The following is a 14,665-nucleotide window of genomic DNA, read 5'->3' as shown; positions in this document are numbered from 1 at the left end:
CACAGGGCACATATGGCGAAGGGGCCACCACACACACACACACACACACACACTTCTCAGACATATGCGCAGACATAACACAAGTGCTTGTTCACACAGACCTAACACTCTCCAGACAATAACAGTTGTATACATTGTAAGGTCTATGATGAGTCACCATTTGATCTTTGCATCTTTGCCCTTGTAAGTAAAATTTCCTTAGCTAAGACAATGACAGCATAATATTGCTGTAGTTTGGGATGCTTTATCGTGAAGAATACAGCTACTACTACTTTTTTAAACTATGCTGTTTAATCTACTTTTGAGCTACAGATAGTTCTTTACAATCATTCCTGTGGCACCATTGCACAACCTGCCCGCAGAAGATCTCAAAACTTAGGAAAGAATTAAAAATGTTAAGATGTAGCTTCTGAGAGTCAGGTGGTGTAAGCACACGCCTGCCATGAGATAGAAGGTCGTTGAGTTACTTGTGTGCATGCACATGTGTGTTAGTGGTGTCTCGAACAGATGGCCCAGATGGAAAGGTTAAGATTGGGTTAGAGTGGGTGGGTTTAAAAATTGGATGGGTGTTCAGACATTTGCTTTGACTAAGAGTCTTCTCATGCCCCACTCAGAGAGCTGTCCATCAATGACATATAAACGGTATAGGTGTGGACATTTCTCAGTTATAAGATACATCATGATGCAGACGTGGAAGATTCTGCATGGATGCAGACACGGCGCATAATCAAGTCTGCAGTTTAAACTGATCAATAATAGTCCGGCGTCAGCTGGACAATAAACTTATGTTACAACGCTGCTCCCATGCTTCTAATTGTGGGTGGACATTAGGCCAGTTGAATGTTCTATGTAGGAGGTATGTCCGGGGGAGGCAGAGATCATCTACAAGTGATTATAAAAACTCACTTCATACAAACAAACATGTAAGGCACTGCAGATGGATAAATGTTTTGTTTTTGTAATTTTAATGTGTTTGAAAGATGCAGCTTTTATTTTCTAGGCTTCTGTAGTCTGATTATTGGAAGGATTTTCTGCATAAAAGGGGAATTTAAATGATGAAAAAGTAGCTATATGCAGTAGGATGGAGGATGCCACACATATCAAGAATCGTTTTACATTTGAATCGTTGACAGCTAAATTGTAATCAAATTGAATCGTGAGGTCAGTTAAGATTCACATCTAGTTATGAGTTGTTGAAAAAAAAACCTAGAAAAGGGCAGTATCACTCTGTTGCAAATAGAGCATATAGTCAATGAACAGAGTGAAGGATTAGGGCGGAATTATTAATCAAAATATTATATATTATCGATATCTCAATATAGCGGACGGAAATATCCAAATTCAAGGAGCTTCAACTTCTTGATAAAGGTAAAATGTGTCAAAACATACCATTAGAAAGTTAGTATTGTGGTGCTACAGAGATGCTCTGGTTTACAAATCCCATTCTCCAGACATAAAGGAACATTCTTTTACTGTACAGGCCTCAACAATAATCATATCAGCACCATTTTTATATTTCTTTGAGTGAAAATGAAAACCAAAAGTTGTAATTCCAGCTCATCATAATTGCAATTTCTGTCAAAACAATTGCAATACATTTATCGGTCAGCCCTACCAAGAATAGAATTTACATGCAAAAAACTTGTTGATCATAAAGTTTCCAGTAAGTAATTATAAAGGGCTTTATTATATAAAACTGCAGGAAAACTATAGTGTATATTGTTTAATATATTTCAATTTATGGGCAAGTCTATATTGAACTAAATATTTGCGAAATAGTGTTGTTTCTTTACGACTTACAATGTGTGTGTAAAAATGTGTAGATGTGAGATACCCAATTCATTGTATGGAAAGGATACTAGTGGGAAGATGGAGACTACACTGTAGAGAAGACTACATGGGTTGTGGGATTGTGACTGGATTGGGAGCCCCTACCTACACCATGGCTTAGACATTTGAGAAAGGTAATGCTATGTGAGGACATAGGCCGCCGCTTCTACTCCGTCACAAGGCTCATATTTCCTCTGTCCTCCTCTACTCCTGTTACCGTAGCAGCCATGCAAACCCACACTTCCTGGGTGGTTATGTCATGGTTGCCGCGAGGAAAACATAATGGTTAGGATGCCTCTTTTATACAGTGTTAGATCTCAGATAGAGCTGCAATCAGGTAAAAACCTTGTTTGAAAATCAAGCATAAACGGTCCTATTTGGCTATTCCGACATTACAACAGATTACACATCAATCATCACAGTTAATTAGCGCAGATAACCATAATAAACTTTTTTGTGAAGCAGAATAAGAACATTTGACAGGGTGTGATCATAACAGCTATTTGTGGTATATTTGCTTGTGATCTTGTGTGACTTGCTAAACCTGGCTGGTTAGCGTTGTTGGTTTTTGTAACAAGGTACAACACAAAGTTGTTTTAGGGTTTAGGACATTTCCATCTCACATGTGGTTAGATCTAACCACAAGGCTACATTTAGGGAAAAAAAAATCTACAAAATATTTGACACATGCCGATTCATTTCAAAATGCAGTCTTTCCTTGGACTGGCTGCCAGTCTGTAAGACAGTTTATAAAGGGAAATGGCTCAACTGAATGCCTGACTCACATGTCTTTAATTCATTCTGATCAGGTTGGTCTACATGTAGCCAGCACTTGACAGGCATTTGGAAAGGGAAGATTTAAGAGTCAGCCATGCTGGCTAAAACATTGCAGACTTTCCCTTAAAAATAATTTGTACTGTCAAAGATCTGTCATGCAGTTTAGACAGGGTACATTTGCATGCTAGGAGCCTGTCCCGCCTTGGATAGAGCCAAATGAAAGCTTATGCCACCCTCTGACAGAGGGGACACAAAGAGCCTACAGTGGCCAACTTTGAGGCAGAGATCAGTGTGTAGCATAGGGCGTCTGCCTCTTGGCTCTTCAAACAGCACAGACTCACAGCTGCCCTCAGTTCAGTTCACTGACTCCATACACATGCACGCACACAGTCGGAGTTCAAACTGTACGTAGACACACATGGTAAAATGTATGACTTTGAACACTGCTGTGGTATAAAAACAATGGCACTTGGTAATGACACAAAACACCTGGTGACACACATATAGACTGTGTTGCCCTACAATAGACATCTTGGCTCATGAATAATTACTTGTGTACACTGTCATGATGTGACAGAGGGTTACGTTGTGGCGTTTACTACAATCCAAGTACCTTGTCAAGTTACAGGGTACAGTAAAGAGATAGACCTAAGTTTGCAAAGTAGGCAAAAAAAAAAAGTAAATCAGTGATATAAACTGAGTAAACCACTACTCTCAAGCAAACTTAACAGACATTAACAAAACGTATATGTTTGGAATTTCTTCTTTTGATTACATTTGAGGCTATCAGACACATAATGACTATGGCAATGATAGATATGAAGTATTTATGATAAAAATGACAAAGTTGTTGATATTTTTCACGATGTCAAAATAAGGTAGATTTGTATTGCTCATTTGTCAGTATGTTGGCAATGAAATACATTTCTGTCCAGTTTACCTCCATTTTTACATGCATGTCTCACTATACTCCAAAATAATTATTTTCAGTGGAATGAGGGGTTGTACTTAAATATAATTAAATAAAGTATAATCAACAACAACATTTGGAAAAGGTTATGGCTTGGTCGATGCTAATGGGTGATGCGAGTGTTTACAAAATGTTTTGGGGATAAAGTGAACTAATGCAGTCAGATGGAGAGACCCAGTTTATCTGTGGAGAAGGCCATTGAGTGTTTTATTTTCGAGTGCAGCTGTTCAAATATGATTGTGGCCTACACAGATAAAAAAAAAAAGAGTCAGGGAGGAAAAACACACAATGCCAGCCCCTGTGTTGCTCTACATGTACAATATATGCTTGTAAAGTATGCACACAGACTCACACACACAGTACTTTACTCACTGTCTGACACATGCACACGCACACGCACACACACCCACACACACACACACACACACAAACACAAACACACACACACACATCTTACCAACCATTCACTGACCCACATGGACGACTCATAAAGAAAAGCCCCCCATAGAAAATGATTCACCCTTTAAGTCTGAACATGACCTATTACAAGTGTTTAAGAACAGAATTAATGCATGTGGGCATTCCAGTGATTCACTGTCTACTGGGGCTAAGTACACTGCATGTTGCGCCCCCTTTTTACATCCATTCTGTCTCAGACCATGAAGGGGAATACCACATTTTCAGCTTTTGAATGTTTTCAGACAGCCTTAAGACAAGTTGTTGTCATGAGCCATTCAGTAGAGCAAGAGGTTGTCTTACTTGACCCAACTCTGTGATGTCAAATAGATTAACGTGTCTTTGCAGAATACTTATGAATATGGAAAATGTGAAGGTGTGGGATGGAGATGGATTTTCTGAAGGAAATTCTTACTGTTAAGGCCGTTAAAATGTTCTTTCGTCATCACTGATAAGGCTCTGTGCTCTTTAGGCTTCAGGGTAGTTTGTTCAAATTTATATGCACCAATTACTCCAACCACAGATCTCTCCACTGTATGCTTTGAATTAATCTTTTACATATCTTTAACACTGTGTGTCACAGTGGTTTCAAACCAAAACTCCAACACACTCTTCCTGTTTGTGTAGGTGTGTTCACGCTTGTGGTATTCTCTCCTTAGGACGTCCTCATTGCCCCCACTAGATTGGCCGCTGCCAAGCCAGTTTGGCCAGTATGAACTGAAGATAGAGCTGCAACCCAAAGCCCACCATCGAGCGCACTATGAGACCGAGGGCAGCCGAGGAGCCGTCAAAGCAGCATCTGGTGGCCATCCTATTGTCAAGGTGATATATCTTATTTTTTCACACATGTTCTGAACACTTACTGCTGCTAAGCCAAAAGCAGTATAATAAACCTCCACTGTTTTGTAGCTTAAACCTGAAACTGTTAAAACCATTTCCAAATATTAACAATCTCAGTGGTGAAAAATGCTTACGCATGAAAATGACCCAAATCTATTTTACAGAGCACAAACTTGTTTTTTTTATGCTCCATTAAACGAAATACCAGCACTGATGTCTCTACCATACTGAGGATTCAATTTCCCTTTGAGGTCAGGACTGATTTATTGTCTGTGTTAACATGATGCTGGCCATGCATTAGTCAAGTTAACCGCAGAGCCAAGACATCAGCCTTCGTACCCTACCCAGTGATGAAATAATGTATGAAAGTCAGAGAAATAAGCTGAACTGCACTTACAGTGTGTACTGATAGCTTCCTCAGATATTTTTAATTTGGATAACAGTGTTTGAATGGCAAAATAGACCCACTATTGGTTTCAAATTAAGGATTCAGGATTCATGATTATGCAATCAAATGTAGCTGTAGTCTCTTTATGCATGTATCTTATTTTACATATTTGCATGTATGGATCCTCTCCCTGTCTGTCAACCTGTTGAGGCAGGAAGACAAGCAGGCATGCAGGCAAGAGAGCTGTCACTGTAGCCCAATCAGCTGCTCTGTCATTTGATAGCACCTGCAAGAGACTAGGTGCTATCATAGAAGAGCTATAGCTTCTTTTCTCTCAGAGAGTAGTGTGAGAGAGAAGGATACAGAGAGAGCAAGAGCGGAAGATTTCAGTCCCATTAATATTTCATGAAGGCAGTGACAGGCTTCCTTTGTGTGTATGATTAGGATAGGGCCTTCGAGCTGGACCATGAGCATTGTTGTGGAACCTAACAATAGCCGAGTTCAGACTGCCAGATCGCTGTCCAATCAGCCCAATAGTGCTATGTACGGTCCCCTGTCCTGCCAAATCTTGCACACCTGCATCTACTACTGTGTTAGCATTGCAGTGGTGCGTTTATTGCTTTCTTTATCTCAAAATCAAAAAGTATATAAAGGTGTGTTGTGACACCTCGCTTAAAAAATCTGTAAAAATAGTTTATTGAAAAAGTTTTTAATATTTAAAAGCAGTGTATTCTGTTTGTGGTAAGACATGTAAAAGTGCATTGGAAGCTCAGTCACATTTGTAATTATTAGTTTGGTGAGGGCAACATGTGTTGTCATCCCTCTGTACTATGGTATGTCAGTGCTCAGGCTAAGTCAGGCAACGCTCATTATGCACTACAAAAGATATAACAATAAAACAAATACAACAATCAAACAGATGTGGACACAACATTTCCTGAAACAACAAAGAAGCCCAAATTACTGCCATTTGTTGCTTTAGAAACAGCCCATGTCCTCATACATTCAGTTATGCAGGCTCCCTCCAGGCCAATCATTAACCATTTCAACCTCAGTTAGACCAAGATTCTATCCTGCCATATGTGACGATGCATAATTTAGCTGTCAAATGTTTTCAACCAAGCGTTTGCCACGCTTGCCCTCATTCCTCATCCCCAGGGGGAGTTGTTTGGTAATAGCAGTTCCCTTACAGAAGCTAGTAAAAAGAGAGTTTATATGTTAGGTCAGACAAGGCAATATTCATTCATAGTTTATTCCAATCCCAGCTGGAATCTGGTCTTCAGTGCTTCTTGCTTAGCCCTGACAGTCACTGGAAGACTCTTTTTCACTTGTTTCTTTGCTTCAAACATTTCTTTTTCCCAGTTGTATATTTTTGGATGTAATTTGTTGTATGTTATTTTAGTTTTTTGTTTTTGTTGGGCTAAATACTGACCAACATCTAAAGCAACTCCAGAAGTAGCAGTCTAGATCAAGGAGGCAAAAAAGACAAGAAGCCACAAGAGAAACTAGTTTCACTCCCACTCATGTACTTTTGTAGTTTTTTTTTTGTTTTTAGTAGGCAAGCTCTACAATTCACATTGTTCTGTTCCTGATACATTTCTATGCAATAAATCACCTATGAAATTATTTGGACAGGTGCCTAGACCTGCAAAGATAGTTGTATGATTACAAGAAGTGAAAGAAGTCCGTGTTTCTCCTCTTGACATTCAGTAGCAGAATGCTAACAACAAAAATCAAATGTATTTCTGCTGGAACGCACTTTCATGATCGCATTGACAAACGACAAAGTGCTGTCACGGTCCGAGGGAGCAGACCGAGCGAGACAAGCACACAGAAAACATTTGCTTGTCATGTGCAGCGGTTTGCAGAGGCCTGTGCACAGACAGAAAAATGTGTGGGTGAATGAGCTTTATGAAGGAGGGAGGGAGGGAGAAGGGTGGGGTGAGTGTATGGGTGAAAGTTTTTGCGTTATTAATCTTCATAAATCTTTAGTCTGCTTTGAGCTTTAAAATATACCGCTCCATTTATTTCAATGTAGTGGCACTTTTCATAGTTAATCACTTTAATTTCTCAGCAGTGATATGGTAACTTATAGCTGTAATAGAATATAAGTATAAGAATAGAATAGAATTTAACTGTGTATTGAACCCACAATAACTCACCTCTTTAATCCTTTATAGTAGAAGTTGATGCTGAACAATAATTTTATGGTACACTTACACAACAATTTTTTTAGTATAGACACTAAAAAACACTGACACTCAACATAAAATTGACAGCTGTCTTGTGCTATGTGAAGATAGATATAATCAGCACCTGTCCAGCAGGTCTAACAGTCAGTCTTTGTTTACTAAACATCCAGTCCTCTATTGTTGGTTCTCCTAACCTCTTTTTAATGCACTATGCAAAAAAAAGTACCAATTTTAAAGGTTGTTTCTTCCCCCTGTGATGCCATTATTGTTTTTACAGGAACACACCCACACACACGCACATTGCACTTTGTGTCACTGTTTTAGGTTATCAGTAGAACATGTGTGAGATGAGATGATGGATATAAGGTCAGAGCTATGTCAAAGCACTAAAATTGCTATAACCAGCAAAAACATGAGACATTATTAAAAGGAAACGTATAAAGTCATTCAGCCACTGTCTTGGCTGTGTTAACAAGCATGCACATATCATGTTTCCCAGGTGCACTGTAGGTGTGACCCAAGCTGTTCCCTGGAGGCAGAATGAAACTGGTGCCAACATGTGTGATTGCGGCACCTCTGCCACAGAATTTGAATACATAGATTGGATATTCACTTTAACTCAACAATAAGACAACAATAAGAGGGAGCTTTTCTTTGGTGTGCTGGCAAACACTGTTCGTGAGAGGCCAAGAAAACAGATGTTATTCCTTTAAATATATAATTTAACTGAATAACTTCAAGGCCACTTGAGTGAGCATTCTGATTTTCTTCTGGTCATCTCTATGCCGTTTTCCACTCTACATTCAAAGGAAACTCTCCTTCAGTGTTCCACTTTTTTTTTAATCAGAAAACACTATGCCACTCCAACAGCTGTCCTTTCTACAGATTGTGCTTCTACATAGTCTGCAGCCCTGTGGGATCTCTTATTCTCTTCGGGTCTTGACTCTTGTGGTGTGATGTCACCAGATGACGTTATAGCTGCCATCTGGACATGGTGATGACTTCCTTTTGTGGCCACACTGTTGCCCAGATCAATGCACCGCTGAGATACTGTGTCAACAGAAAGACAAGGGAATGTCTGAGGAGGGAGCTCTGCGGCAACTCTAGTTTACATGTATTAAAGATCTGTATTGTGAGCGTGCATAAGAAGAGGAGAGACTTACGTTGTTGTCTTCTTCTTGGTTTGGTAATCCTAAATCCTTTTGGCCTTATTTTTTCTCTCACGGTTCTGTGATTTCTTGATTTTTAGACATGTATTTAGGGGCTGTACATTGAAAGTTTTGATCAGGTAGAAAAAAAGGGAATGCCCCACGTATTGCCTTGTCTAGTTTGAAAAAGCACATTCATCTGAGTCACGATTACTTTTAAAAAAAACATCAGACTTTGTATCCAGCTGTGACTTCTTGAATAAATAGAAAAAAGAGTGCAAGGCTTCTGACATACTAGCTATTGCTAAAAAAGAGGCAAAATAGAAACATTTTGAAACTAAAGAACAAATCTGGTCTGTGCGTCCTTAATTCACAGGTGATAAAAAAGCATAGCCATGTAGCTTGACGACAGGTTTGTTATGTTTAACCAGGTTTTCTTCTATGCTTAATGCCCTCTCAGAAAGTGCTCTGTTGGCAGTGATGCTCAAATTTGTTTCACTCAGTTTTGAAAAGTTCACTTCATCGACTGCTACAGCTGATTGTAGTTTCAGATCCATCCCTCTTGCTCCTGACTGCGTCGATGTTCATGTCAGGTAACCTTTGGTTGAGATTTTGAGAGGTTTGAATACTCAAACAACTGTCTTTTAGCAGGTGAATTTAAGTCTAACAGTAACATAATCTGCACCCAACCAGGCACTGGCAAACTCTGGTACACGAGCTGGGGCGTGGTTTACAAACTCAGTGATGTCTCTGTATGCCATGTGATCAGCAATGCCTGATTTCTTGTTTTTGAACAACTATTGACTTCTCAATCACCTTTAGATGGAGGTCCCAACAGGTGTTTCACTGATCAGATCACAGATCAGCAAACTATACGGCTACTATTACATTTTGGAATCTGATTTCTGTCATAAAATCGATATAAATTATGGCTTATTGTGGGTTATTGGCCATCTTGCATAAACAGACCTCTCTCCACTGCACACAACTGCGAGGGATTCACCTGAAAACGGCATTACTATGCTACTAATAAATACTATTAAAACTATTAAAAATGTACCTTTTCTGTGAGAAGGATATATTCCAGCTCCTTTTGGTTTCTGTTTGGGCATCTATTAGATTGAGTATTGAGACTTTAAGTGACTCATACCTCTCGCTCAGTGGCTCTCATCCAGATTTCTCAGAGAGTCTGTGTAGAATTTAATGGCTCAGTTGACGAACAGTTTTAGGTCAGTGATTTCTAAGCTGCGGTTTTGGGCCCCAGACACAGGATGTAGGAGCTGTTAAGAAGTGCAGGCTCTGTTGAAAGTAAGAGGCAAACGAAGCACTGAAGAGATCCTGCTGTGCAGCTCAGAAGTCAGAATGTGATGTGAGTGTGCACTTGTTTCATTTATGACTTAGTGTGGGATGCATTATATTAAGCAGTATACATGCCTTTGAATTCTGTGTCACAGTGTAACTTGTACTGGTAACACAAATACATCTCACTCGCTCAAGGAATAAAACTTGAGACTGCAATGTGCAGTGAGTTTGACACCAACTTCTTGGTCTGCTCATACAAATAAGACTGACAAGAAGTGCCATTAGGTTGCTTTTGATCAGCAACCTAATGGCACTGATGTCAAAATCATTTGCTAGCAACAGGCCCCAACAGTCTTTCAATATGTAAGGTGGCCAGACAAACAAAGACCACAAAGCGTAACCGTTTTCACATTGAAATGTTTTGACATTAGAGCAATTACCTAATTTTACATGTTAGTCACAGCAAAACATGATACGTTTTCCCCTTGTAATCTACTTGTTGCCAGAAAAGTACTTCATATTTCTGATGGTTGAAAGAAATTATTTTCAAAATACATACTGTTCATAAATAAGCATTCTGCAAACTTGAAAATAAGCATTGTGACACTGATAATGAGAGTTGTGAATATGATTAAATATTGTTGACCCCCTGACCTTTTAATAACAATTGTACTACTGCATGTTGTGCCTGGCTAACTGTGCCTGGCTGACTGGCTGTTTTAGCCATTCCTCTGGGGCTAGCTGCAGACCATAATCGGTACACCTGTTGCTAGGAGACATATAAGTCCAAAGCCTCTCTGGCTGGCTAAGGTATCCTTGTGCCTATTTATCCAGCTTAATTGAGTGCTGCTGCACCCACACAAATATAAGGAGCCCCTCTGGTATTAAGGTAGAGGCAGGCAGACACAACAGAAAAAGCTGTCAGATACAGTGAGTACAACACTCACAGCACACAGCGGCACACAACCACAGACACACTGCACGAGACAGGGCTGTGCTTTATTACAACTCATGTCTGAAAAAAAAAAACAGACAGTTGGAAAAAATATCATGTCCATCTTTGAACTTGTTTTGACAGTTACTAAATCTAAATGAAGCCGTGGTGTCTGGTAACAAGGATTTGAAATGGAATATGACAGAGTCAGTCCAAGGCAGCGTTATATTTCCACTGGCTTGGACGCAATAAATGATTTTGATCCCGATGTTTGAATACATGGCCGTGACCCCATAGCTGTCTCTCTCTTGCTGTCTCTCTCTGTCTCTCTCTCATTCTCTCCTACATTATTAGTGTCTTTGAGCCCTCCTCTTCTGCTATCCCTCTTTGTCTTACTTGCTTTCTTTTCATCTTTTTACTTGCCCTCTAGCTTTGTGCCACAGAGAAACTTTGGCCTCTCTCTGACACTCTGCTGACTCTCTTAATAGACTGGCCGCTATAATGGGGGAGACACACAGACAACAATGCAGAGCCATGCGGTTTGCACTGTGTGAACTGGCTGGAGCTGGTGTTGCTTTGCCCCAGGGCTGTATTTGATGTAAACATGTTGGAAGCTTGGCTCTCATTTGTTGTAATCAGGCTTAGCACACAGCGAGAAAACAGTCACTGAGAGGGGTAGAGTGAGGTGTGTGTGTGTGTTTGTGTGTGTTTGAGTGAGTGGGAAAGAGCAAGAGTGGGGGAGGATAGAATGAGGAATAAGAGGAATTGAGCTTGGACCAGTCTAGCAAGGCCATATACAGACCTCATGCAGTATACAGTAAACGCTACTGTGTATGTGTGTGTGTGCGCATGTGCGTGCGCATGTATTGACCTTGTTTAAACAAACAGTCAACCAGCCCCCTGGCTCTCTCTGCCCTCCCTAGTGTGCTGGGCAAACAGCAAGCCTGTGTGAGTGGTGCTCTCTCTGTGTGTGTGTGTGTGTGTGTGTGTGTGTGTGTGTGTGTGTTCATAGATCGCAGGTCGTGGTGCCACAGTGTCACAGTGGGGAAACCACTGCCAGATAAAATGGGCCCGCTTGTGACCTTGACCACCAGCGCTCCTGTTTTTACATCTGTTGCACACACATACTGGCCAGACTGCCACACACTGCCACACACTGCCATACACACTGCCAAACACACACACACACACACACACACACACACACACGGACACACGGACACACACACACATCACAATCCTTTCCTAGGACTGCAGTTTAACACACAATCTTATACACTGTCTCCAACACAAGCTTCTAGGCTGTAGTTTACACCAACATGAGTGTAGGTCGCTGCTTGCTCACGCACACACACACACACACACACACTCCTGCATACACACAGAGAGTCTCACCATGGCAACAGTGGAGCAACACAGGGAAACAACTTGGCAGAGTCAGGCGCTCGCTGTGAGAAAGTGTCGAGTTACGGCAGAGGGCTGGAGTTGAGGTAGGTGAGAGGCGAGGATAGGGACGGAAAGGAGACGGTGACAAAGGGAGAAGAAGAGGGAAGGGATGGAAGACAGGAGGGAAGGAAGGGTAGGAGAAGTTGGATGAAGTTGTGAAGAGGAAAGAGGATAAAACTGGGAAAAATAAAAGGTAGAGAGATGATAGAATGAGGGAGAGGTGAACACAGAGAAAATGAATGAATACTTGCAGGTAGTTTAGCTGGTGGGAGCAGGTGATGTCCTCCCTCTTATCCCATGATCAAAACTCTTAGAGTCCAGATAAGATCAGATCATTTTTCTATTGAAATAAAAGTCAAACCATTCTGGTGTATGTGTGACTGGGGGACTGTTTCTGTGTGTATGTGTGTTTTCCCTTCAGCTTGCTAGCCTTATTACTGGATCAGTGTAACAGATGAAAGCCAAAAATAAATGAGGACTTTATTTAGTGGGAGCTGAGTATGTAACCATATCCAGCAATTTTATTTTTGGGGAGAGAGTTCATCCTAAACTCGAGCCCTAGTCAGAAGCAGCAGCAGCAGCAGCAGCAGCCGTGAGTTAGTTACAGGCTTCAGCAAGCACAGGCACATGGACATGTGATCGGTTTTAATGTCAGTGTGGTTTAATATAAGAACTGATCTCGGTCAGGCCTCAGTTACTTGCTGACCAACCAGCTGGGCTCAGTGCACTCTGGACAGGCAGAAAGGTGAGGAGTTAAAAGGGCAGAGACCACCCCACTGTGGTATTTCACACTCAAGCATAGATTTAGGGGGGTGGTGGAGGGGTGACTCAGGAATGTGAAACAAGTCGAGGGTGTGTGTCGTGTGCCTTTCACTGTCGAGAAGCCTCCTCCTCCTCCTCTGGTATTATCCATGTGTGCTTGTTTACATGTCCCGCTGTTTGCAGGTGGCGCTTTAGTCATTTTCTGAACTGAAGGTGCAAATGGGCCCCTGAAGCGTGCTTGGACTACAATGTTGAGGAGCCTGGTATCATTGTACTCAGCATTTATGTGTGATATGAAATTGTGAAAAATATTCATTATAATTCCCCAGTGTTCAAATTGAGTTCTTCATATTGCTTCTGTCCAAAAAACAAAGACTTTCTTTTGCTATCATAAAAGACCAAGAAAAGCAGTAAATTCCTTAGTGTAAGAAGCTTGATCCAGCAAATGTTTGACATTTTTGGATTATCAGAATAGTTTTTTTTCTTTCAGTCGACTGATCGATGAATCGACGCATCGATGTAGCTCCACTGTCTTTCAGATGTGAAACATAGTGTTAGAAAGCCAACTGCTTTCAAAAACAACAGCTTCCCACCTGCCTGTTTCTTTTCCTGTTCAGCTTCCATCCTTAGTGCCCCACTACTATACACTGAGCCCTTGTTGCTAAAGTAAATGTTATTCTTTGAACCAGTCCCCGTGTTGAAAGGCTTGTGTCCAGTTATTGTTGACTTTATCGGTTTTGTGTCTTTTAATAGTTTACGTCTCCAAAGCCACTTTATATTTTAATCAGCAGTTTTCTAAATTAATCAGATTTGAACTGAAGGGAGGAAACACCAAACAGCAGATAATTATGTTTTTAGTAACAGTTGTGACCGTAACAGAGGGACTGAATTAGCCTGGCTGTGTGATATGTTTCTGTTTGGCCGGGAGTGTTGATTCACTGGGACTGCTGAAGTGAGCCCTTTCTTTCTGGCCCTCTAATCAGGTTTTCCTGGTTGGTTATTTGATTTGGAAAGAACTCCTGGCCTGCTAAGTGTATGTTTGTCAACACTCTGGCTCCACACCAAATCCCTCATGTGCGGGGACGGAGAAATGGAAAAAAATAGAAGAGGACGCTGAGAGAGGCAGAGATGAGGGGGGAAAGAGGAGAAATGGAAGGAAAGGAAAAAATGAGTGACTTGCTTTTTTTTTTCGTGGTGACATTTGGTAGTGTTAGGTAGAGCTGACAAACTCAAAAAACTAAAAATCTCGCTCAACCTCCGCTTTTTACCTTCCATCTATCCTCTCTCACAGATACATTCCTCCAGACACTCTTAACTCATTTTATGCTGTCTGGAACACACATGGTGCTGCGAATAAACATGCCCTGATTTATGGAAACGCAGACACACACACACACACACGCACACACACACACACACACACACACACACACACACACATGTGTAAGCGCTGACTGTCTGTGCTCACTTCCACAGTGTGCAGACATGATCATAAAACAAGCAACACAAGCCACAAGACTGTTAATGCCTGTGACTTTATGTTTCTTTGAATCCAGAATAATGGTGTCATTTACAACCAGCGATCCATTCAGACCGGGGTGCATAATTACCTGTTAGTTT

At 41.0% G+C, this 14,665-nt stretch overlaps 1 protein-coding gene across 3 annotated transcripts in view; it reads left to right on the top strand.

Moving 5' to 3' along the window:
* nfatc3a (nuclear factor of activated T cells 3a) overlaps positions 1-14,665 on the top strand; it is a 64,156-nt gene that overhangs the window by 22,778 nt on the left and 26,713 nt on the right. For all 3 annotated transcript variants that reach the window (XM_030414498.1, XM_030414497.1, XM_030414499.1), the window contains exon 3: positions 4,693-4,855. In XM_030414498.1, the coding sequence (XP_030270358.1) occupies positions 4,693-4,855 (163 nt within the window). The remainder of the gene's footprint in view (positions 1-4,692; positions 4,856-14,665) is intronic.

This window comes from Sparus aurata, chromosome 4, assembly GCF_900880675.1.
Source record: "Sparus aurata chromosome 4, fSpaAur1.1, whole genome shotgun sequence".
Taxonomy (NCBI): Eukaryota; Metazoa; Chordata; class Actinopteri; order Spariformes; family Sparidae; genus Sparus; species Sparus aurata.
This window is presented reverse-complemented; position numbering and strand designations above follow the sequence as displayed.